General features: G+C 36.8%; 1 protein-coding gene and 1 long non-coding RNA gene across 7 annotated transcripts in view; one reads left to right on the top strand and one right to left on the bottom strand.

Annotated features, from left to right (window-relative positions):
* Positions 1–26746, top strand: part of Rasal2 (RAS protein activator like 2) — a 268302-nt gene that overhangs the window by 89505 nt on the left and 152051 nt on the right. For all 4 annotated transcript variants that reach the window (XM_021170069.3, XM_085842391.1, XM_021169981.3 and 1 more), the window contains exon 2: positions 20079–20206. In XM_021170069.3, the coding sequence (XP_021025728.1) occupies positions 20079–20206 (128 nt within the window). The remainder of the gene's footprint in view (positions 1–20078; positions 20207–26746) is intronic.
* LOC147006177 (uncharacterized) overlaps positions 1–26746 on the bottom strand; it is a 143909-nt gene that overhangs the window by 11559 nt on the left and 105604 nt on the right. For 2 of the 3 annotated variants that reach the window (XR_015048041.1, XR_015048040.1), the window contains exon 3: positions 23468–23639. The exons of the other annotated variant lie outside the window; for it this stretch is intronic. This is a non-coding gene — a long non-coding RNA (uncharacterized LOC147006177). The remainder of the gene's footprint in view (positions 1–23467; positions 23640–26746) is intronic. 3 annotated transcript variants of the gene reach the window in all.

Raw genomic sequence — 26746 nt, 5'->3', positions numbered from 1 at the left:
ACATTTAGTCTTAATCAAATCTTTTAGTAATTATCAATTTTCTATACCTGTACTAAAAATATAAATTTAGATACCTTTTATTCAGAATTATCTTCTGTAGTTTGTAGTTTACAAATAAGGATATTTGTCTACATTTCTAAGATGACAGTCATAGTTTTATTTTTCTGAGATATTTTTAGTTGGTATCTCATGCTCACACCAGCATATGTGTGTGTGTGTACAGAAGCAAAGTGAAGATTTAAGTAATGACTCTGAGTATATTATTATGAAACCATATCCATACAAGTACACAGGTTCTTAGTGGCCAAGCTTTAGTCAGAAACCACAAGTATTTTCCTGTCATTCTCGTGTAAAACTCACATTGCAGTATCCTAAAAAGCTGGTTTACAAAGTAGAAATCCTATGTTCTATTTGTGTTTTTAGATGTTGTTACCAGAGTATCAAAAGAATTGGAAACTTGGAGGACACCAATTCAATTATAACTTAGTATGAAATATAATCATAATGGTGGTAAAAAGTAAAGGGTGTTTTGAATGCCATGAATGTGGTTTGTTGTTTTGGAGAAAAATGGTATCTGGTGGTTAGAACATAGGAGTTGCTGTCAGCATTTGTGGGTTTTATTCCCAGATCCAGGATTTTTAAAGAAGAAAGACATAGTCTATGCCTAGACTTGTAATGCAGTGCCTCAAGTATTATAGATAGGCTAAATGTTAGTGAGGACATTATACTACCAACAGAATAATATATAACAGATCACTCAAAGTACATAAAATTATGTCAGTGGTCAGTGGTAGTGATTCTAAAGGTGTCGTTTGAAAGGTGTTATTAATAAACTAACAAAGATGTTTTCCTAGCTGATTAAAAGTAAAACAATAACTTGCTGGGGTGTGATAGAGAGTTGGGGCAGTAGGAGAGGGACGAGGCAGCCTTAAATGGCATCCAAGAAGGACCTGGACTTAAATTCTAGAAGGGTGAGGGAGTGCTGTGCTTTCATGGGTCTCTGCTCGATGAAGCAGAATGTGTAGATTGCCATAAAGGACAAATGAAATACTTCATCTATTAGAGTGGTTGAAATGAAAATTCAGGGATCCAGAAAGCAAAGCATTGAAATACATGGACACAACTTTGAAGAAACAGTGAGAACTTGAAAAGGCCTATCAGGAACAGTAGGCAGAGGGCAAGATAAGAAGGGCTGCTCCAGGAAAGATGTCTGGTCTGCAACAGAAAAATGTTGATGTGAAACAAAAAAGAACAAGCAGAAAAGATCCCTAGATGGAGATGGTGACAGTACCAGGAAGACTCCTAGGACTCCTGGGAAGAAAATCCTACAACTGAGAATGAAGAAACATTCATGAGCAGTTACATAAAGATTCCCGAAGACCTGAAACCATGGCTTGTGGATTACTAGCAGTTAGAATCACTGACTTTTATCTTAAGAATTACCTAAAATGTGAAAAAAATTTTGCCTTCATATTAGGTATAAATTTTGCTTTCCTGAAAATAGTTTTCTTTGGAGCTATAAAGATGGCTCAGTGGGTAAAAATGTTTGCTCTGCATTGAGATTCCCTACGTGTTACTTCCCAGCACCAACATGAGGGAGCACAGCACCGCGCACCTTTAATCCAGGGCGGAGACACAGCTCCTGGGCTTGCCAGCGAGCCAGAGTGACAGGCTCCAGGGTCAGTGAGATCCTGTCTCAGAGACTAAGGACTGAGTTGTAGAGAAAGACACAAGTGCATGCACATATATCCTATGTGTGCGCGCACACACACACACACACGTGCGCACACACACACGTGCGCACACACACACACACACATACACACACGCGCGCGCACACACACACACACACCTAGCATTTTTTATCTTATGCATACCTTTTATTTTTCTCTTTTGTCTTGTGTTAATAATTGAAGAAATTCAATTATGAGTTTTACTCATTATAAGTGAAATTGTGTTACACTAACAAAAATAAGACTAGTCACCAACTAGAATTGTAATAATGATAGTGAAAGACTAAATTATAATAGACAAAAATTTATATTATGCTTTACAAAATGGACTCATTTGAGATATTGCTGTTTAGATTTCAGTGAAGAAACAGCATGATGCTAGCTAGCTTTTATGATTTTTTTATGAGGACCCTTTCCCTCAACTATCTGTGATTAAGGGATATTGATTTTGAGTTTATGTTAGGCTAAACTATTAATTTTGCTACAGGCATTTAAAATCAGATGACAGATTCATATAATTATATATTGAAAAGAAATGTATTTTATTTATTCCTTGGCAGTTTTACCATGTGTATGGTATATCTTGATTATATTCATAGGTATATAGTTTATCTTGAGTATATTCACCCACTCTCCTCCCATCCTTTAGCACCCCATACTTTTTTTTTTTGAGTAATCCAAAGACAAATATTGAAGGTTACGTATAAGGAAAATGATATTGCATTGTTTCCTTAAGTCATGTTCTGTATATAACCTAATAATTGGCTTCATAAAACATCTGGAACATTAAAAAAAAAACAAAACTAGCCAGGTTCACAGAAGTGATTGATTCTCCAGATGTCTCCAGTTCTTTTGTGAGTCCTTTTAACTGATGTTTGTGTGCACTGATCATATATCAGTGTTAAAACCCAACAAAAATCAGTTATGTTAATTCCCTAACCTGGTAATCTGTTCTTGTTATTGTAATTACCGAAATTCATAATGTCTCATAAATTGTTGATTTAGAATACAAAAACTTGTTTATATTTAGCCAAAGTTTGAAGTTGAGAGAAAGCTGAGTTATGAGGTTGCTTGTAAATAGTAGTTTTGATAGAGGGAAACTGTTATAGAAGATTCAAAGGCAGGGAAGAAGACTCATGCTAGGTGGGTCAGATACCTAGAAGGACTCTTGTCTTCAAATTATTTAATCAGATAAAGTTTTTACTAGATAACATTAAATGAACATGGATTATTAATGGTTTATACAGAGATCCCGGATAGAACTCTCACTTTGCAGATTCACTTGAAGATAGCTTTCTATAAAAAATATTGGTAAATGAGCTTATATTGTCATATTAAAATTCAAGTTTTGGTGTGGAAGTATAACATGAGGATGACCTTTGCAGTACTTCAACTAACCATTATATAAAAAGACATCTACTGTAGTTTGGATCTAATTTCCTAATGTGTCACTAGAAACAAGTTTCTAGCCAAATGTTCATCTTGTCCTTTTACACCAATAATGTACATTACCTTTTTCTCACCTCCCAACACCTGTGGCTGTAAAGATTATCCATTCTTCTCTCTTGTTTACCCATGCTGCTTATTCTTTTTTATGTGTATCATATTGTATTGGTATTATTTGATTACATATCAATTACAGTGGAGTCTGTAATGTTTAGCATGAAGACAACACACTTAAGCAGCAGATGCACTCATAGTAGTGCTCAGCACATTTTAATGGCACACAGAAAGCAGCCTTCATAGCTACATAGTTACATTCTTTGTGGCTTACAGTTTGTCAGCAACAGGTAGCTTCTTCCTTTGCCCCAGGAACTTAAGCTGAAATATATACTTTTCTTAAGGAATGTTTGTCCAATATACATTAATGACTCTACATATACAAACCTTTGATCAGGTAGTGGCTTTTTTTGGAACTTTGATTTGGAATTTGTTCCGGTAGTAATCAAATACTTAATACCTTAGTGTTATTCTTTAAGTTACTATTTGTGTATATGGGTGTTTTACCTGAATATGTTTGCATACCACATATGTGTCTGGTGCCCATAGAGGCCACACAAGTATATCTAGTCTTCGAAAAGTGGAGTTACCGATGGTTGTTGTAAGCATTATGTGTATGTGTGTATGTATGTGTGTGTATGCATGTGTGTTGTGTGATTGTGAGCATGTGTGTCTGTATGTTTGTGTGTGAGTGTTGTGTATGTTGTGTGCCTGTGCACATGTGCTGTTATTGTGTAGGTGGTGCTAGAAATTGAACCAAAAGTCTCACATGATAGGCAAGATTCTCCCACTGAGCATCTCCTGTAGACCTACAGGACTGAAGAATACTTTTAGCCTCTAGACCTTGTGTTCAGTTGTTTCTCTCTAACCTTGTTCTTCGTGAGAGACAACATGTCATTTGCCCTCTTACATCAATCATATTGATGTTGTTACTCATCTTACATTTGTCCCCTTAGGTAGAGTACAACCTGAAATCAAGGTGCTCTTGAGTAACTTATGTGCTGTTTCAAACTTAGCTTTTGAAAGTTAGTAATGAAATGGAAAACAGTTTGAAAATCTTTGAAATGATACACTTTTCAAAAAGTTAAGTACTTCCACTTTTACCCCATTCAGATATTGATGAAATTAAATTTGCATTATCATAAAGTGTTTCTAAGCACTTTTCATGTTTGTAGTTTTATAGGTCTTAAACTTTTCCACTCACAATGTTTTTTAACTCAAGCCCTGAGTATATAGACTTATAAAACTATATATACAAATAAAACATTGAATACGGGCTGGTGAGATGGCTCAGTGGGTAAGAGCACCCGACTGCTCTTCCAAAGGTCCAGAGTTCAAATCCCAGCAACCACATGGTGGCTCACAACCATCTGTAATGAGATCTGACTCCCTCTTCTGGTGTGTCTGAAGACAGCTACAGTGTACTTACATATAATAAATAAATAAATCTTAAAAAAAAAAAAAACCAAAAACCAAAAAAAAACATAGTAATTAAAAAAAAAAACATTGAATACTAAAACATAAATTTACTTTAAAACAATTCTTTGAGATATATATATATATATATATATATATATATATATAGTTTTACCATTTGTTAAAGATGAAAGCAAATTTGTTTCCAATAAGATAGCTATGTTTTGTTTATATATGATCCGAGTTTTTCAGGCAGTACATGGCATGGACTACATGCTTAGTGTAAACGTTGCATACGGTGTGCTCAGAACCAATGGCGTGGTGAAGTCATAGTTGCAACACTTGTGAATGGTGCCAGGATGTGTTCATTACACATTTGATGTTTGAATTAATTTTTGGTCATTGCACATTCAGAAACCTTTAACTCTTGCTGTGTGTGCGTGTGTGTGTGTGTGCGACCCCTATGTGGAGTAGCAGCTGACAGTTTAACAGACTGTAGTCTGTGGAATATGGAAATGTATTTGCAAATAAATTTTGGCTTGATAAAGATACATAGCTGGCCAAGTTTAGCTTGATAGTGAGTTAGACATCACAGAACCCATGATCTGGTTCAGGTCATAGTGACTGATGCTGAGAATTGTCTTTTAAACTTTCTTTCTCTTAAACAATTTATTACTTATTTCTATCACCAAATTTAATTGGTACAAGGGAGTTGGCACTGAGGGGAATACATTTGTTAGTTAGGGAGACTCTAAAGAACTTGGTTCTTTAGAACATGGTTTTCTAAAGTTCAAAATTAGAGGGACAATTTTATCATTTTTCTTACTCTTTCAATATCCTATAATCAATCTCTCTCTCTCTCTCTCTCTCTCTCTCTCTCTCTCTCTCTCTCACACACACACACACACACACACACACACACACACACAGAGAGAGAGAGAGAGAGAGAGAGCAGTCCTCCTCCTTACTATTTAATTTTTTTGTTTGTTTGTTTAAAGCTGCTACTTAGACACCCTTCTTTTATTGTCCTAAAAGCTTGGCATTGTATGAAACTGAAGCATTATAAGGAAACAAACCAGAACATGTAAAATGTTCAATTCACATAGCTAAGATCTTATGCTTAGCCATTGTCCAGTAGCCTTTTGGAAATTTTTGCATGGGTTCTTTGTATTCAGTGTTTGTGGGCTCTGTTTTCTTTTAAGTTTCCAATTTGCTTTTTTTTTGAGAAATATGCACTTAAAATATTTACCACCTAAAATAGGGGTGTCCAGGATTTCAGTGACACGGAATTAATGAAAAGCATACCCCAGAAGCAGATTTGATGAGGATATATTTAGATGCAGAAGAGTTGGTTTATATGCTACATTGCTCAGAATCATCTTTCCCTCCCCCCTTTCTCCCTTTTCTTTCTTAATTTTCTTTCTTCCTGTTCCTCTTTTCTTCTCTTTAGTTTCTTTTAGTTTTTGGAACTGATCTGTAGCCTTGGCTGCCTGCGAACTTACAGTCCCTTTTTTGAATACAGGGCTTACAGGTGTGCGTCAGCACCTTTTCTTTTTTTTGACATTTAAAAGGACCTATTTATCTCATGTATATGAATGTCTTGCCTGCATGTATGCTTGTGTTCCACAGGCATACTTGGTGCCGTGGAGGTCTGAAGAGGGCATTGAGTCCCCTGGAACTTGAGTTAGCAATGGCCAAGATCTACTATTTGAGTGCTGAACCCAGATCCTTTGCAGAAAAGCCACTGAGCCATCTCTAAGCTCTTCTAGAATACCTCTTAGCGAGAGACTTTAAGAACTTGTAGGCTTGTAGACTTTTAACAGTCATATAGTTATTAATAACCTGATGGTTATCCTATACTTCCATGTTTCAGTAATTACTCTAGCTAGAATAAACATTACTTTTATATGTGAATTCAAGTCTATTAGTAGGCAGTGAAAAAAATTTTCCAGGAATGGCGTATGACTAAGAAATTTCTCTTTATGTTTCTGTACAACACAGAGGAATTAGATATAAGGATTACTTTACAGTGTTTGTGTGCTTTACATTAACACATCCAATAACGTTTCATGTAACTCTTAATCTTCTTTTCTGGTCATATTGAAAATATAAACTTGAATACTTGAGGAACATTATTATATTATTTGAATGAATTATTGGTTGCAAAACCCCTGTTCTTTCTTTGATAGAAATAGCCTCAGAGAGTGAGAGAATGGACAGGCTTCGTGTGTTGGTTATAAGGTCTGCTCTTGGGCATTGTATAACTATAGGGTATTTCATGAAGTTGGTATCCCTGGAAACTAACTGCTTTTTATATCAATGGTGTTCTTGTACAACTCATAGATACACACACTCAATAACTCTTGTATTTGGATATATAGAGGAATTCTGATAGTTTTTAGGACTTCAAGCATGTGGACGTGTGTGTGTGTGTGTGTGTGTGTGTGTGTGTGTTTCATTTTAAAAAGCGAAAGATCTTTCTTATGAGTTTGGATTCAACTTAAACAATACTGTCTCCATATTTCTTAGTGCTGTATGTTCTTGTGATTGCATTTGAGGAACATACACATATTTTTTTTTAAAAAACTAACTGAAATTTATTTAGGATTAGTTACTCTTTCCAAGTATAGCTGTCATCTGTGTTGTGCTTAGAGGCTTATAAGGCTGGGAACTTGGAAGCCATTGGTGAGATTAAAACAGCACCATTAAAAAGATTGTTCTCCTTTTCATCATCTTTTTTTCCTCTCATCTGACTGGGGTTAGTAGGTTATTAAGCTGCCTTTTCTTCCCTTGTGAAATTTGCATTCAGCAAATTCTTTTTGGTGCAGTAGTGTATAAGGTCTATTAGATGGAATCAGAGGAGGTTTTTGTTTGTTTGTTTGTTTGTTTTTGGGTTTCTTGTTTTGTTTTTGTAAAGCAAACCTGTGCACCCCCCCCCCCCCCGGTTATTTTAACAAACAAAACAAAAAACTGTGTTTATATTCATTATAGAATCCTGACAAATATTCAGTTTAGAACCGTGTTCTCCTTACATACATGTTTTGTTCTATTTGTAAGCATTAATATTTTTGGGTAAGAATACCAAACAAATTCATTTTGCTAGATGTATAAAGTAAAAAGACTAGCTGCTCACTCTCTTTAAGGACTTACAAAATACCAAGCACTATTTGCAGTGTTTGATATTCGTCATCAATTCCTGAGAGTTTTAAGAGTTTAGGTTGTTCTCGTTTTAAAGTTGATAAAACTGAGGGACCAGAGTGTCTTGACCATGAGTCATGGTTGCAAAGTGACACCCCACAGATTTCTTTTCAGGTAGTTGGGCTTCCTCCAAATTCTTTTTGTAAGTTCTTGACCTCGGTGCTTCTGACCAACAAGAACATGTTTCCTAACATTTACTGACCACTTCTCTATGTTCCAGAAATTACTCTTACTTCTTTCTAATGTGTGGAGTACCTTCATCAAATAATCTACAATGGGGACTTAGGTCTTGCCAGGGCTCCAGTTTAACCTTGAGCCTTGTACTGCCAAAGTTCTGTGCTTTGGTAAGCTATATCTATGAAGAGCATTCCTGTGTGCTGAAAATCAGTGATGTAATGAATTCTATTATGTAGCTCTGTTAAGAATCCAAGGACATGCCATCTCCTTTTCAGTTATTATTACCTCTGACGCAGTAAAGCACTCTATGATTTCCCTCTCAGGAGAAACAAACCTCACAGAGTCATATGAGACATTTATGTTTCAACCAGATGTCTCAAATCCTGCTTACTATTTATAAAGAAAATTAAAAATCTTGTAATCAGCCTCTCCCTTTGTGGTGGTTTAACTAAGAATGGTCCCCATAGGTGTGTATATTTGAACACCAAGGAGTGGTACTACTTGAAAGGATTAGAAAGATTAAGAGGTGTGGTCTTGTTGGAGGAAGTGTGTCTTGAGGTTTCAAAAGCCATGGCAAGCCCAGTCAGTCAGTCAGTCAGTCAGTCAGTCCGTCCATCCATCCATCCATCCATCCATCCATCCATCCATCCATCCATCCGTCTGTCTCTGTCCCCTTCCTCACCTCCCCTTTTCCCACTTCTCTGTCTACAGATTAGGGCATGGCATAGCAAGCTCTCAGCTACTGCTCCAGTGTTATCATGCTTCCTGCTATGATAATAGACTAAACTTCTGAAACTGTAAGCAATACCCCAGTTAAATGCTTTCTTTTATGCTAGTTGACTTGGTCATGGTGTCTCCTCACAGCAATAAAACAGTAATTAGACTAACCTTCTTTTGAGAAGCTTTAACTCTATAACATTTAAGACAGGCTTCAAATGAATGATCCTCCTGCCTCACCCTGCCAAGTGCCAAGTGCTGTAATTTTAAGTGTAATTCACACACACACACACACACACACACACACACACACACATATATACACACATACATACATATATGTATATATACATATATATGTGTGTGTACATATGTATATGTACATATATATGTGTATATATATATGTGTATATATATAAAATTTCTATATTCTTTAAATAGACTTAAACTACCCACCCCAAATAGGCAATGTCCTAGTCTTATTGTTATAAATAATAATAGTGAGGTTATGCCTCTGAAGACTCATGTAGAGTTAGTTTTTATATATTACTTATACTCTACACCATAGTAGAGATGAAATTATAGAGATATTGAGGACTTTAATGTTTGTTTTCTTTTTTGTTTGTGAGGTTAACGTTAAGCGCTGTAATTTGGAGTTTTCTTTTAACCATTTTGTAATTTAGCAGGACCTAGCTATTAAGGTAGACAATGATACCTTTAAGTTCAATTTTAAATATAATTAGTTGATGTACCACCCCAGATTCTATGAATAAAAATAACAAACATCTTGTTTTTCTACTCTCACACACATCTCATCTCCATCTAACCTCTAATCACAAGGCACTGGCTTTCAGCTCTTTTACACATTTTATTTTCTACTTGCCTTTGTATTTTTAAGTAACACATGTATTCACACATGCATATAAGTACACATAAAACTATAGGCTAACAGTTTCACACATCTTTTTTAAATTAATTATTTATTATTATTCATTCATTCATTCATTCATTCATTTAGAAAGGATCTCTTTGTGTTGTCCTGGCTATCCTGGAACTGCCTATTTAGACTAGGCTAGCCTAGAACTTACAGCAATTTTCCTGCCTTTGCTTTTGTTTGCTGGAATTAAAGATGTGCCCCACCATCCCTGACCTTTACATATTTTTAAAGATCTCTTTTAGTAAAACATTCCTTTACTTTGAATCAAGCTTTAAAATTCTAAATATAGATGCACAACCAAGTGCCATTCCTTTATAAAAAAAAAAACAAAGAAATTGAGAATATACTCTTGGAAAGGTTACATACCAGAGGGGGGGGAGGGGAGGGAGGGAGGGAGGGAGAGAGAGAGAGAGAGAGAGAGAGAGAGAGAGAAAGAGAAAGAGAAAGAGAAAGAGAAAGAGAAAGAGAAAGAGAACCAACAAATAATTTAGTCTCTGGATGCGACTGGGTACTGGACATTCTGTTAGGTTTTGATACAACCTACCTATTGTCATGGATTCTGTGGATTTAAGAGCTCAGTTCTCTAATACTGCCTCTTCTTCTTATGCAATTTCTGGGCTTCTGGTACTTATAACCAATTTAACTACAGAAATCAGAGGCTCTCTCAGATTTTCTAATTTGTTATAGTGGTTTACAGAAGTCAAGGAAACATTGCTAGTTAGGATATCATAAAAGATATAAATAAATGATCAGCAAGATGTAGAAGTGAATAACGCAGGGTCTAGAAGGCTCTCAGTTTCACCAAGTGGCACTAAGTATTTAAAGAGAGGAGGCCATGCGGGCCACACCTTTAGTTTTACCTTTACTCCCGTGACCTTCACACATCATTTCGTTACATTCATTGTTTTCTTATTCTCTGTAGTATCCTCATTATATAAATATTCACTATACTGAATGGGAATTTTTTTTTTAGCTTAAATTAACTAGTAAAGGTCAAGCATTACTAAAAGCAGTCTACATGTGTACCTTTCCCCAAACCATAAATTATTCATGAATCCCAGGTGCATGCAGAGGCAGTAGATGAACTGTCCTATAGAAGTTCTTTTCCATGAAGGATTTTTTTTTATTATAATTTCGTAGTTTAAAAAATTTGTGCAGTGTTTGTCTGCTGGCTGTCCAAGACAGGGTTTCACTCTGTAGTTGAGGTTAGTCATGAACTTACTGTCTAGCTCAAGCTGGTCTCAGTCTTCTAAGAGGTGTGGTTATAGGAGTAAGTCACCATACTTGGCTGCAGTCTTAACATCTTCTTACATAATGAAAAAAATACGTAAGCCTAGGAATGGAAAAGTTCCTCCTGAGAAGAAATGAGAAAAGCTAACAAAAGATATAACCTTGTCCATGTTCTGATGTACTCTGCATATGCAATTTTCTGTTTGTGAGAAAAAGTAAAGACAACTCTAATCATGGTGCTTGTTTATGTTTGTTAACATTCATCATTTAATTTAATAAGTTGTTAATGTTTATTAATCTTACAGTATATTTGCAGTATAGAAGGGGAGCTTATATCTGATACTATAACTCTATCTACCAAGACATTCATTAAACATCAAAGAATTTGTGTTGGCATTTTTATATGAAATCTTTGAGTTATATAAAACATTAGTGATACTCAATATTTTGGGGAAATTAAGAGTTTTAGAAGACCTTGTTAAATGTTATTTTCTCATTTATCTTCCTTCTGTTGTATTAGGATTTGACATCTGGCACATTTGCAGAAATGGAATAGGTTTATTTAAGAATAAATAAGTCTATAGACTTACATTGTATATCACAAAGAAAAGGCTGACTGATACTTTTTATACTGCTTTGTAGCTTTCTGCTGTAGATGTTTGTTCCCTTTTTCTTATTTCTAGTTTCATTTTTCGTTCTTGTTAGTTTTGTTTTATAAAAAAAGAATAATTCAGATCTTTGCAAAGCTCATTGAATAGGGTTGTTCCTTTTACAGTGACTGGCCAGATTCTTTATAGAAGACTGTAGTGTTTTCACTGTACATGCAGTGATTTGTGATTCAAACAGGTTACAAGTCAGGAAGATAGATACAAATTTTATATCGGTTGGTTTTAATGCTTTAGAGAGAGCTAGAGTCATTAAAAGGCCATGTTGCTAGACCTTTACAACGTGTCTGCTTTCTTAGGTAGAGATAATGTCACAGTGCAGGTTGTGTAGCCAGTTTTTAAAAGCTCAGACATGGATAGCTTGATAGTGATAAACTATCTTCCCCTTCCCCACTAAGAATCACATTCCCCTCCAAGCTCTAGCCTTCCCCCACAGCATCTACCCCTACAGAAAAGCGAGATGAAACTCAAATAGAGAGAAGTATGGGATATATTAAAATAGCAAGAGGCACTAAATATAATAAAATGAGTACATGTGACATGCTTCCGAGATTCTTAGTCTAGTTCATTTTCTACCTATAACAAATTGGTTGGTCAAATAGGACCTAGAGTTTTGGTCATATTACAATAACAGGTCATCATGCTTAAGTTTTAAACAACAAAACTAGTATTTTTTATATTTAGTACATTATCATACTTTGAGAAAAAATGACATACAGATTGTTTTTCCCTCGTAGAGTTAAAATATAAATGGATTGTTTTGTGCATTTTGAGTTTTTCTATTTAGGAGATTTAATAGGAACAATAGGTGTATTTAATTTATTGGAACTAAAATATAGACTACAATAGACTGCCATTTAACATCGTGACATTGGCATCATTCATAAACTCAATTTAGTTATCAAGGTCATATAGTTGCTTAAGCAGTGCTTGACCCAATGTGGGAGTTATGAGACTTAATCTTTCTAATGCATGTCTGAGAAGTGAAAGACAAGCATGTAATTTTCTCTTCCTGCTGTGTGATCAGGGGCAGCGCACAACTAGATGTGGAAGAAGTAAGGAAGGACTGCCATAGGAATTGCTTCAGATCCCAGCTATCTTAAAATTCCTAGATAATAGAAAATTCAAGGGAGCTCTGTTGTTCAGGGAAATGCTTCCTTAATCACAATTAAAAATTTTTTTAACCCAAAATTAAGTTCTCCCTTAATAGACCTTAATACTTGTTATTAGAGAACTCATTCATTCGTCCTTTTGCTTAGAGTTCCAACTTCTGTGCTGTTATCCTCCTGCTGAGATTGAGAGTGAAGCTGCAGAGAGCCTCCAAGTGTTAGACTGAAGGAAGCACCAGAAAGAAGTATACTACACCCTCTCTCTTCTGTCTTCCTGTCTTCCTCTTTCCCACATCTCCCCTCTCCCTGTCTCCCTTTCTCCCTTTCTCCCTGTCTCTTCTCTCTCTGTCCCCCCTCTTCCCATGTCTCCCCTCTCTCTCCTGTCTGCCCTCTCTCCCCTGCCCTCCCTCTCTCTCTGCCTCCCTCTTTTCCCAGCCTCCCCCCACTCCCTGTGTCCCCTCTTCCCTATCTCCCACCTCTCCCATCACTCCTGTCGCTCCCCTCTCCCTCTTTGAAGGGTACTGGTGAGCATGGGGCCTTACTGACTAGATACCAGTATTCAGGTAACATGGAAATTAAGACTGTGGTTGAGAAATAAAGTGGTTTTGTAAGGCACAAAGATGTAATATAAATTTGTTTTAACAAATGGTATATCATAGTGAGTTTTCAGTAATGTAGAAACAGATTTTTGACTTGGTGAATTTGGCATATTGGCTTGTCGTTAATGTCTTTATTTCTTAAGTTTCATTGTTTGTCAGGACAGAGCAAAGTTCACAGGCAGCACGTTACGATTCTGACAAAATGTGGGTGTTCTGGTAACTTTCGGATATTTCAGTAGAATAGAGAGTAGATCATAATGAAGAGAAATATTAATGACCTGAATGGCTTTAATTTTTCTTTCTGTGCTTTAAGAATTTTTTTTTAAAAAATAATTAAATAAAGGAGAAGGGCCAGGAAGATGGCTCAGCAGTTAAGAGCATGCAGGGCTCTTCTGAAGAACCAAAGTTAGGTTCCTAACACCCAGGTCATTAGAGAATTGGAAAGCCTTTTCTGTTCTCAAAGGGCACTGCGCTCAGGTGCACACCCACTGCCTTTCTTAACCCCACCTGCAACATATAATTTAGAATTAAAAATAAAATCTTTAAAAAAATAAAACAGTGAAGGCTGGGGGCAGATAGTTCTGTCACTCAAGCTGATCTGAGTTAGAATGCCTAGCATATAGATAATTGGCATCCTTGTCTGCATGCACCTGCAGTTCCAGTCCTGGGGCTATGGGGCACCAGGAGATCCCTGGAACTCACTGACCATCTAGCACAGTGAAGCAACTAATTCTAGGTTTACAATACACTGTGCCTCGAAAGTAAGGTGGAGGGCCAGTGAGATGGCTCAGTGGGCAAAGGTGCCCAAGCCTGGCAACCTGAATTCAATCCTTGGGACCCAAATGATAGAGAGAGGACCAACTGCCACAGGTTGTTCTCCGACCTCCATATGTGAATTGTGACATGCATGTACATGTGTATAGACATAAGGACAGAGAGATAAATATCATCTAAAAATTAAAGTGAGGAATAATTGAGATAGACACAAGTGCATCTGTACACATGTACATACATGAGTACATACATACCTTAGCATAAGTATAATAAAAGACTGAATTGATGGTACCTATAGGAGGTGTAAGCAGACGGCATTAATACAGTAACTTAAAATGATTCGGCCATCTATCTTTATTATCTTATAGACTGCTCCTGAGCACCATGTTGTAATTATTGCCATTGCTATGAGTCATCTCTAGGGACGGAACATGTAGTTTAGTGATAAAGCACTTACATAACAAGCACAAAGCCCTATCTGTAGTCCTTAGCACTGTGGAGGAAAATTGCCTATAGAATACAACCAAAGGTAGAACTTTTTTTTTTTTTTTTTTTTAAAGCTGTGAATAAAGATGTACTATCTGTCAGGGGGAAAATTGCTTCTAAAAGTATACCTTCTAAATTGACCTGCTAAATGTATTATCATGAATGTTAATTAGAACTGTTTTGAAAATTTGGGTTAAGGGGCCTGGAGAGATGGCCTAGTGGTTAAGAGCACCTTGACTATTCTTCCAAAGGTCCTGAGTTCAATTCCCAGCAACTACATAATGGCTCACAACCATCTGTAATGGGATCTGATACTCTCTTCTGGTGTGTCTGATGATAGCAATGGTATATTCATAGATAAAATAAATAAAAACCTTGTTAAAATACATTTAAAAATATCTAATTTGCTCTTAAAAAGGAAATTTGGGTTAAAAGAAATATACTTCTTTGTATATTTGAAGCATTGAATGTTCTAAGCTAATGGAAGTCGCATTGCTCTGCTTTAATGCTAGTCCATTGTGCTTACTTTATGAGTATTTATTACTTTGTCTTTGCACTCATTGTTCTTTTATTTTCTCCCCTCTTGTGCCATTCTTCCACCATAGACTGCAAGAGAATTATCTGTCCTGATTCCTGTTTCAAAATCGGGATCACATAAGCTTTACTGTACTGTTTGCACTCTGACCAGTCTGGAATGGATTCTTATCATCTAGAAGAGTAGACTAGCCTATTACATTAACCTCCCATTCGTCGCGGTCTCTGTTCCTTCACTCATTCACTTGATTTTGTAACACATGGCTTGGTTTTCTTAGACCTCTTCATTGCCTTCTTATTGTAATATGGATGGTTGATTCTAATGTATGATCCGTGGGACCCTTTAGTCCCAGGACCCCCTTTCTAAATTAATGTTATTTTCAAAAGACTGAAACATAGTTGGACAAATTTCCTTCCCTGGGAAAATGTCAACAACACCTACCACTTCCTTATTAAGCCCAAACACCAAATCAAAGTATACTTTCATCAGAGCTCAGCTTAGGGAACTATCGAGTTTTGGGGGTTACTAATAGAACATGGGACTTCTTTCAGGAGCATTAGAGAACCCCAAAGCACTGGAAAGTCTTAATAAGCATGGATCATGACTTCTCCATAGCCGCATTAGTGGAATTTCCCCTTCTGTCAGCCTTTTCTTTTCTCTATACTCTTAACACTTCCCAAGTCCAGAAGGCTACTTGTGTTAGAACAGAATTGCAATCAGATAGCCAGGAGACACTGGAGGAGTTGCCAGAACCTCGGGTTGAGGTTTCAGTGACTCCTCCCCACCCCCGCAGCCCCTCCTTCTGTGAGGGGGCATCAGTAATCAACAAGCCCTATGTTAGGTAGAGGTCTCTTGAAAATGGTTATAACTGGTCCGATTTAGAGCAAGACTGTTACACTCAGAGTATAACATTCTACAACAGATTGTGGTCATTCCATATATGCTGTATGGCAGACATTTTCTGGAAAACAGGAGATACAATCCTGTTATTTCAGGGGAAACAACCAATAGTATTTATTGCTAGAGAAAAATTCATGACTAAAACAAAAATTAGAGTTTGGATAATGTCTATCTGCCTACCTTAAGCTTGACATCTTTCCTGAATTCAAAGACATTTCTGATCACAGCCAGATGATTGTGAAGATTGATGAATGTAGATATTTTTATAGTATCTAAGTGTCATCATTTTTGGAAGGCTGAAAGCCCCAGCTAACCAGTGTTTTATAAGTGATTAACACATAATGTTCATATGCTTATGAGTATGTGGTAAAAAGAACTACTCAAAAGAAAATATAAAGCAGTTATTTTTTAATTTTAAATATTTTAAAAGATTTATTTATTTATTATGTATACAATGTTCTGCCTGCATGACCAGAAGAGAGCACCAGATCTTGTTATAGCTGGTTATGAGTTGTTGGGAACTGAACTCAGAACTTCTGGAAGATCAGCTGGTGCTCTTAACCTCTGAGCCATCTCTCCAGCCATGTGTGTGTGTGTGTGTGTGTGTGTGTGTATTCATTTTATATTCTGCTTGCTGCCCTCCTCCCCAACAGTCTTTCTCCCATGCCAGAACCCCTTCTCCTCTGAGTGGGTGAGGGCCCTCTGGATATCCCTCAACCCTGGCACATCTCTGCAAGGCTAGGTGTGTCCTCTCCCACTGTAGAAGAGGATTTTGTTTGTTTGTTTGTTTTGTTTTTTAAAATGTATATATGTGAAAAGTTTGTTGCTGTGGTTTCAGAGTCCATGTTGTACTGACTCCTATTTATTTGATAATTCTTATCAGTTTTTGGTATTATGTTGAAGAATGCCCATAATTTTTTAAGAAATACTATTAAAATGCTACTGTTGTTTCAAACCTTCATATCTTAAGTCCAGGTTTTCTCTTATATATCAACCAAAATGACTAAAGCAACAAATTGCATATAGAAACATAAATGAACTAGTCTGTCTTTTATTTAGCCAGTCCTTGAGGACATTTGAAAAAAATGTAAAAACAGTGCCATTCTTTTAGATTTTTATTAAAAATAGTTGTTTCATTAAAATGCATTTTAATATCAGTATGTGGTAGATTTTAATTTCTAATATAATAGATGTTGACATAACCTATACATATTCTCAGTAGTTTTTCAGTCTCAAGAGATCTTCATATAAAAGTCGATAATTTTTAACGCTACAAGGTAATAAATATCCAGTCTTAAAGAGCTTTCCATAGAAGTTTACTTTGGATTCTTCTTAATGTTTCTATTTAATTTTTGTAAGGAGGCCAGCACGTAATGTCCTTAGTATTCTCATAGGAATGGGACACAGCAAATCTAAAATTGTTTCTAATTTTGCTATTAAGAGTCTTCTTTGTGACTCTGTTATGCTTTTCTCTAGTGAATTTTAGGTACTAAAAATAATTGGAATTCAGAATTAGAAGTAAGTCACTAGAGTCAAAAATGAAGTTTTTCGATACTGTTAAGGTGAAGTAGGGCAATGATCTGAGCATGCTCTGTTCTTACAATTTTCCATGCATTACATGATAGAGTGAGTCAAATCTATAGACCTCTAAAAAACATCAGGGATTGTTGTTTGTTTTGTTAAAGCAATTTCTTAAATCTTAATCCAGTTTTGCCAAACAGAACAAAAATAATGTTATTTCTGTCTTTTTCCATATAATTCTTAAAACTATCAAAACTTGTGAAAATAGCTATAAAAATGAACAATAGTGGCTTCTAGGATAACTCATCAGTCTCTCATTGTAGACAGACTTTAAAAACTGCTTCCTGTTCCTCCTGCAGTTACTACTAAAATGATTCTAGGAATCTCCATGCTTTATAGTTGACTCATTCACAGCACCAGGGGAAACGAGAAGGAAGTTCAGGTTCACAGACGAAGGGTGTTCAGAGTACTCAGAATCACGCAGATAATTCAAGTCTTCTTAAGTTTAATACTGATGTAGATTTCTCTTTTATCAGGAAACATAAATATAGGCTCTCAAATTCTAATTTTTAAAGGGTGGGGTCTATCAACACCATCTAGCATTAGTATCAGTCATAAATTACAATGGACAGTTTCTTTTATACATGGCTACCTTGTGTAATAAAGTTAGTCACTTGAATACAACTTGTGTAGGTTACTAGGTTCCTATTTAACATAGATTTAAGTTTTCCTAATACTTCACTGTGGAATTAAGCCTACATTGTAATAAAATATAATTCATTTGTCTAGATCATATGACTGCTGTCAATTTTGACATAACTTTTGACTATAGATAAGAGTATTATAAACATGTCCAAAGCTTAAGAATTTATTTATTAGCCTTGTGCTGGTGGCGTAAACCTTTCACCCCAGCGCTTGGGAGCCAGAGGCAGGTGGATCTCTTAAGTTTGAGGACACCCTATTCTATAGAGTGATTTTTCAAGATAGTTAGGGCTATACAGAGAAATCCTGACTTGGGGAAAGGGAGAAAAGGAAAGGGAGGGAGGGAGGGAGGAAGGAAGGGAGGGGGAGGCAGAGGGAGGGAGGGAGGGAGGGAGGGAGGGAGGAAGGGAGGGAGGGAGGGAGGGAGGGAGGGAGAGAGAAAGAGGAATTTTAAGATTTTCATAATAATTTTGAAAAACTTTAGGATAATTTGAGATGCCGTTCTAACATTAAATAAAGATGCTTAGACTACAAGGGGAAAGCTATAGGTATGGAATGAAGATTCTGTAATGCCATATGTAACTGCTATATATTTTATAGAACAGAAACAGAAAAAGTAACAGGAGGCTGAGGCAATAGATTCCTATGAATCAGCACCATGCCTCGCAAACTCTTAGTATTATTGGTTCTTACACCCTAAATTATTTTTCTGGAGGGAATTGGTGAGTTCCCTAAAACGAGACATATTTAAGTAGATTCATAGAGGCTAAGAATTTAAGCCAGAAAAAAAAAATGAAGGTAATATTGACCACTTATAGGATTCGAGAGGAGACAGGTGAACTTATGTGCTCTGATAACTGAGTTGTAGCTTTCTACAAATAACTGCCTGTAATTTTGCATATTTGGATAATTGCAACCTGAGGCAGTTAGAAACTATTTGCATTTATTGAAGTCAAAGCCATATACCTGCTATTTAAGATTTACAATGGCCTACCCTTGTGGGTATTTGTTTTCTCCTGTCACCAGTTTGGATTGCTCTTGTAGCACATCTTAATAATAATAGGTATTTGAAGTAATTGCTTTGGTATATTTATAAAAGGAAGTAGTCCTTTGTGGCCAAATGACTTTTAATATATTTAAGGAACTAACATAAAAGTTATATTTAATCATCTACTATATAGTTATTATTAAGATACATTTCTCATTTCACAGTACAAATGAGTCAGCAGTTCATATTAAACCATTTTAAAGGCACAAAGAATAATAGTACCATTCGGAACTTGGGAATTGTTAGCTCATTTCACTTTGATGTTAGATACCCTCACTTCCAAGAGCCATCTTTAGATCATTCCTTGAGGAAATAATTTTTATGCTTTAAGATCTTAGTGGCCTCTAGTGGTAATGTGATGCCATAGTTTTAGTCCCAATTCTTATGAATATAAATCCATTTTGTAGATGTAGTCACTCAGCTCTTTACATTGCTCATTCAATTCTTGATTAATTGTATTCTCAAATCCTCTTTATCCCTAGATGAGAAATTGTTGTCCTTTCTTCTTTTCACTGTTATCCCTGCTCCTATATTTTTAGTAATACTGGTTTAGTTCTGAAACAGCCTCCCATTGTCTCAATGTAAACTGTGTTGATTACTATATTAAGCTTTTGGTACGTTTTCATCTTGGAATGTTTGAGCTTTTCTGAAGACTGTAGGAAGAAGTCTTCCTTAATCCATTATAATAGTTTATAAAGCAATTTCAGTTCATTGAGATTCATGTTTAGAATCACTTCTATTAATTCACCATATGAGAATCTTATATTTCAAATATTGGTGTACTAGGCATGAGAATGGTTTATTAATTGGTTTTTATTTTTTGCTACACAGATGTAAAAGGCCCACCAACCCACCGTCTGTCTTGTGGTCAGTCACCCTATACTGAGACGACATCATGGGAGAGGAAGTACTGCATCCTCACAGACAGCCAGTTGGTGTTGCTCAACAAGGAGAAGGAGGTGAGATACAAAGCTACTGCTTATTTCTAAGCACATTTCTGAAGTTACATACTTTTTAGTTGTATTTTGATAAGGTTGCATTGTAAAATACAGACTCTAGCAACCATAAACTGTAGTCTAAGTGGGTGCTATTGTTATAATGATATGTTGCTGCAATGAAATAGCAAGCTCCACAGGCAAGACTGGATCTTGAGTAGGAAAACAATAAAAATCACACTGAGTTGATAAATTTGGAATGAAAAGGCATTAAGTTGTGGAAATCTGGTCCTGCAAATAGTCTAGATGAGCTAAATTATCTGATCACTCCTGTGCTGACTAGTTTTATGTCAGCTTCACACAAGAGAGTCATTTTGGCAGAAAATGCTCAGTGGAGAAAATGCTCTCATCACATTGGCCTGTAGGCAAGCCTGTGGTGCATTTTCTTGATTGACGTTGGAGATGTTATGGCTGGTGGTTCTAAGTACTATAAGAAATCAGGCTAAACCAGACATGAGGAGCAAGACTATAAGCAGCAGTCCTGTCTGACCTCGGCTTCAGCCTCGAGGTTCCTGCTGTTTGAGTTCCTACCCTGACTTCCCCCAGTGATGCACTATAATTTGAAGCTATAAGCTGAAATAAACCTTATTTCCCATGTCACTTTTGGTAGCTGTGTTTTATCATAGTAGTAGAAACCCTAAGTAAGACAAAACCCATCACAAAAAGTTCCTGTTCAGTTAAGTACTATCTTAGTTAGGGCTTCTGTGGCTGTGAAGAGACACCATACCCATAGCAAATCTTATAAACGAAAACATTTAATTGAGCTGCCTTATAGTTCAGAGGTTTAGTGCATTATTGTCATAGTGGGAAGCATGGTGGCACATAGGCCAGACGTGGTGCTGGAGAGGTAGCTAAGCATAGTACACCAGGATCTGCAGCCAGCCGGAAGATACAGGGAACCACTAGGTCTGCGTGGAGCGTCTGAAACCTCAAAGCCTACTCTCCAGTGAGTGACACACCAACAAAGCTACACCTCCTAACAGGGCTGCTCCCTGTGGGCCTATGGGTACCATTTTTATTCAAACTACCACAAGTACTCCTTTCTGGGTCCTCTTCATCTTCTATAGAATGTCATATGTCCTTTTCCTTTTTGTATGGGTGCATGCATATGCATCTGTGGGGAGTTGGGGGATGAATATGGAGATTAGAACCTAGGAAATCCTGCATATTAGTCAAGTATTTTATCACTGAACTACATCTTAGCTCATTTAGCCTCTGATGCTAACTGTTATAAGTAATTTTAGATGTCTGAGAACCTTCATTCCCTACATTTAACTCTTGCTTTGGGTCTGTATATTTTCACTTTCTGACCTTATCTTCACTCATATTTCCCACCTCTTGAAATAATTCATTTCTTGCTACAACTTAGGATAGAACTGCTGTTTCTTCTGCCTTGTCTCTGTAGGGGTCTCTTAACTTAATGGTTAAGTAATACACTGTTGTGTATGTGTGCCACATTTTTTTAAAAAATCCATTTAGCTTTTGATGGATACCTGGTTTTGGTATTGGAAAATTTGAGGAGTTCCACGTGAGTTGTCAAATGTTTCCAGAGACTTCTGGGTCCTTTCTTTGGGACTCTTAGTCTTCTTGATAAGATAATAATCAAGAACACACTTTGAAGGAAGCTTAAGGACAATTTTATTAACTTAAAAAAAAATCCCAGAGCAGGCAAGCTTCAAATCTTAGCAGCCACATGGAAGAGGAAGATAGAGAAGAAAAAGAAAAAGAAGGAGCTAAAGGGAACTGCAACCCCATAGGTGGATCATTATTATGAACTAACCAGTACCCCAGAGCTCTTGACTCTAGCTGCGTATGTATCAAAAGATGGCCTAGTAGGCCATCACTGGAAAGAGAGGCCCATTGGACTTGCCAACTTTATATGCCCCAGTACAGGGGAATGCCAGGGCCAAGGGGTGGGGGTGGGTGGGTGGGGGGCTGGGGGGGGGAGTGTATTGGGGACTTTTTGGATAGCATTGGAAATGTAATTGAGGAAATTACCTAATTTAAAAAAAAAAAGAAAAAGAAAAAGTCATTCTATTTGACTCAAGCCAGCTTGGAAGGGTGGAGCCGCACGGCAGAGATGTTGCCATACGGTGGGGAGGAGAGCTTTAGAAAAGGAAGTCCAGAGTACCAGAAAAAGCAAACTTAGGTGCTGGTCAGCATCAGACAGAGACAGAAAAGAAAAAGGAAGAAGAGGAGAAAGAAGAGGAAGAAAGATAAAGTTAGGTGTTTCTGAGTCAGAACTCAGAACGCAGAAAGTTGGAAGACCCAGCAGAGCCTCATGGTGGTTTATAGGGACTGGGTTTGGGGTTGAGAATTCGGGGAAGGAAAAGTACATTATCCCATTAAAGGGATAGTTATTCCTCCTAGCTATTTAGCAATTAAGATTAATCTTAAGATGAATCTTCCTTCAGGATGGGTGGTCCCTTGCTGGCCTGGTCCAGCTTGATTAACTTTTACCTAGAGGTGGATTACATTCCTTTGAGTAGCAGGCAACAGCTTTCCCATTATGGGTCTTCAATGCTTCCATAAAGTTTCATTCTCTCTTAGCCATTGTGGATAGTGTTTTAATAAATATATGAGTGCAGAAAACAGTTATAGTAGTTTACTTTTCTCTGGTTATATATTTAGTATTTTTATCTACAACTTCCCGTAAAACTGCATGGCTTTAGTTTTATAGCATTTGCTACCTTATAAAATAATAAATAATTTATTATGTTATTATCATTTGCTCTACTTTAAGCTTTAAAACAGAGTTTTTTTGGTTTGGAGGTGTATCCCCCAGTGTTTATAACTTTATGACAAAGAAAAGGAGGGAGAAAAGTAGGAAGGGAGGGAGGGAAGAAGGAAGAAAGGAAAAGAAAGTAATTGTTTTGGGACTTTTGTTTTGTATATAAATATGGCCTTAAACTTGCTTGGTAAATCCAAAATATCCTCAAACTCAAGATCCTCCTTACTGAGCCTTGTGAATGTCAAGATCACAGGCATGTGCCCTCACCTGACAGGAATTCCTTGTATGCGTTTATGGAACAAATTTGGCCAAAAACAAAAACAAAAACAAAAAACAAAACAGTTTATAAAATTTGTTCCCAAAATATCTGATTCTTTCATATATCCTTGAGAACTCGCCCATCCTTTCCTCTTTGTTTAGTGTGTTAGTCCACTTTCTATTTATACAACAGACACTTGCTAAGCTTTCAGGAGAAAAGGGTTACTCTGGCTCACAGTTCTGGAGGTTCCCCTCTGCGGTCGGTGGGTCTCATTTGGAGGTTCCCCTCTGCGGTCGGTGGGTCTCATTTGGAGGTTCCCCTCCAATGCACCCATTGCATCTGGGTGAGTAATGAGGTAGTGCATCACGGCCACAATGTCTAACAAAGCAGAACTGGTTACCTTCAGCCTGAGAAGCAACACAAGAAGATGGAGTCAGTGAACCTTGCCACTGTTGCCCTTTTGGGCATGCTTCCCACTAGTGTAAAGGCCCCTCAGTGGGCCCCACTTCTGAGTATCCGCTATCTCCCGATTCTGTGAACACTTAAGAATTTATACTATTGTATAATCCTACTTAGGACATGAAAGCATTTTTTTTCTAAAGCTAAATCATGTACCACAATGCAGTATCCTGTATTCCTGAACATCTAACACACAGTGATGTAATCACAAAGGAGCAGCCCCATTGCGGTATTTAAGATAAATATAAAATCATCACTATTTCAAACTAGATGGAGTAGTAGTTTTACAATGTTCTGGATGTACCAAATGCCATTAAACTATTCATTTTAAAATGCTAGATTTTTATATGAATTTTATTTCATTATGTTTTAAAAATTATTATTGTAACTACAAAGGAAAGTTTAAGTGAATTCTTGCCTTAGGTGGGTTAGATTTATAGTAGAAAATATCAAAAAGTGCCTTTACAGAAATACCAGTATCTTGTCCATGTTTTGTTTTTGTTTTTTTTTGTGTGCGCCACCACGCCCAGCTTACCTTCCTTTTTTTCTTTTTCCTTTTTTTTTTTTTTAATATTTTTTATTAGGTATTTTCCTCAATTACATTTCTAATGCTATCCCAAAAGTCCCCCATACCCCTCCCTTCGACCCCTACCCATCCACTCCCACTTTTTGGCCCTGGCATTCCCCTGTACTGGGGCATATAAAGTTTGCGTGTCCAATGGGCCTCTCTTTCCAGTGATGGCCGAGTAGGCCAACTTTTGATACATATGCAGATAGAGTCAAGAGCTCCGGGGTACTGGTTAGTTCATAATGTTGTTGCACCTATAGGGTTGCAGATCCCTTTAGCTCCTTGGATACTTTCTCTAGCTCCTCCATTGGGGGCCCTGTGATCCATCCAATAGCTGACTGTGAGCATCCACTTCTGTGTTTGCTAGGCCCCGGCATAGTCTCACAAGAGACAGCTATATCAGGGTCCTTTCAGCAAACTGTTGCTAGTGAATGCAATGGTGTCATCGTTTGGAGGCTGATTATGGGATGGATCCCTGGATATGGCAGTCTCTAGATGGTCCATCCTTTTGTCTCAGCTCCAAACTTTGTCTCTGTAACTCCTTCCATGGGTGTTTTGTTCCCAATTCTAAGAAGGGGCAAAGTGTCCACACTTTGGTCTTCGTTCTTCTTCAGTTTCATGTGTTTTGCAAATTGCATCTTATATCTCAGGTATAGTAAGTTTCTGGGCTAATATCCACTTATCAGTGAGTACATATCGTTTGAGTTCTTTATGATTGTGTTACCTCACTCAGGATGATGCCCTCCAGGTCCAACCATTTGCCTAGGAATTTCATAAATTCATTCTTTTTAATAGCTGAGTAGTACTCCACATTTTCTGTATCCATTCCTCTGTTGAGGGGCATCTGGGTTCTTTCCAGCTTCTGGCTATTATGTTTTAAGGGAGAAATAATAGTTTTCCGGGAGGGAACGAGGGAAAAGCAATCATAATTATATCATCCAGAAACATCTAGCAAACATTAAACATTCCTAGCTTTTGGAACGGTTTACAAAATAGAAAGTAATAGTTAGCAAGAACCAACTAATCAAGAACAGTGAAGGCCATGATAAAGAGTTCTGTCTTTACTTTTTCAAATGATCTAGAGCATAGAAAGTATTTATTAGGTTAATGATAGTGTCATATTTGCCTCTCGTCTTAGGGTTTTACAGCTGTAATATACACCACAACTCTTATAGAGGACAACATTTAACTGGGGCTGCCTTACAGGTTTGGTGGTTTACTCTATTATCATCAAGGTGAGAGCATGGCAGCATCCAGGCAAGCATGGTGCTCTGAAGGCAAACAAAAGACTAGTTTCCAGACAGCTAGGAGTAACGTCTCCAAGCCTACCCCAACTTTGACTCCATACTTCCTCCACCTCCCAATAGTGCCACTCCCTGGGCCAAGCTTATTCAGACCACCACACCTCTTAAAGAATTCTATTGGTCATGTGGAACAATGAGTAAAGGAGAGTGGAAACAATCAGTTGAGCTAGAAAGTAGACTGTTTCATTGAGCCAAGTAAGAAATGATGAAAGGATGATGCCTTTGTTTAAAATAGAATCTACTGGTAAAACAAAACCACTATTAAGTCAGAAATGTTTAATTATGTCTTTTTAAAAAATGAGACCATTGTTGTACCTGTTACTCAAAGAAGTTTTATATTTTGTTAATTTTACTGGAGGAAATTATTGGAACTTCATTTTTATGGAATGATTATGATATAATACTTTCTACCTTTATTCACACAGAATTATAATGAGGATAATTTGAAACGTCTTTTGAATAATTGACAGTTTCTTGAAAAGCTTAATGACTTTCCTGCTAAAATTTTTTTAAAGGCTGTTTTAAAGAAAATCAAAAGAACCCTGTAAGAATTTAAGCTAAATCCTTAGCCAGGCACTGATGGAGTATATGAAGGGTGTAATAGTCTATTATCACTCTCTCATATATGTGTATAGTGTGTGTTTGTGTGTGTGTTTGTGTGTGTGTGTGTTTGTTTCAATGCCCTCTTTTATCTCTGTGTGTTTCTTGTCAGGTTGGATAAAGTCTATTTCAGGGATATACATGGAAAATACTAAAAATACCAAATTTAGCAGAAGGGTAGATCTGGGCAGAATGATGAAAGAGAAGTTTACAAAAAATGTCACCTTGAAAAATAACTCACTGGTTCAGTAAATTGCTTGTATGCAAATTGCATGTCAAATGAATATTGCATATGTGTTACAAAATTTATTTTCTTGCATAGGTCTAAGGAGAAACCCAAATGACTTGATCCAAAGCCAGTTCAAAGAGGGCATGTGAGGCCTTTGAGGAACTCCTGAGTTTTATTTTCCTTTCAAGAGATAAGACCAAGTAAACTACAGACTAAGGAGTAGACGGAAAATGATAGAGGAAACAAAAAACAAAACAAAACAAATATGCCCCTCTCAGGTATAGCCAGCATAAAAGTACAGAAGAAACCTGAGTTTGTAAGCTTCTTGTAGCAACAGTAACCTCCTGTTAAAGT

This window comes from Mus caroli, unplaced genomic scaffold, assembly GCF_978045245.1.
Source record: "Mus caroli unplaced genomic scaffold, Mus_caroli_1 scaffold_1, whole genome shotgun sequence".
NCBI classification, from domain to species: Eukaryota; Metazoa; Chordata; class Mammalia; order Rodentia; family Muridae; genus Mus; species Mus caroli.
Note: the sequence above shows the minus strand (reverse complement) of the source record. Positions and strands in the feature narration are given on the sequence as shown.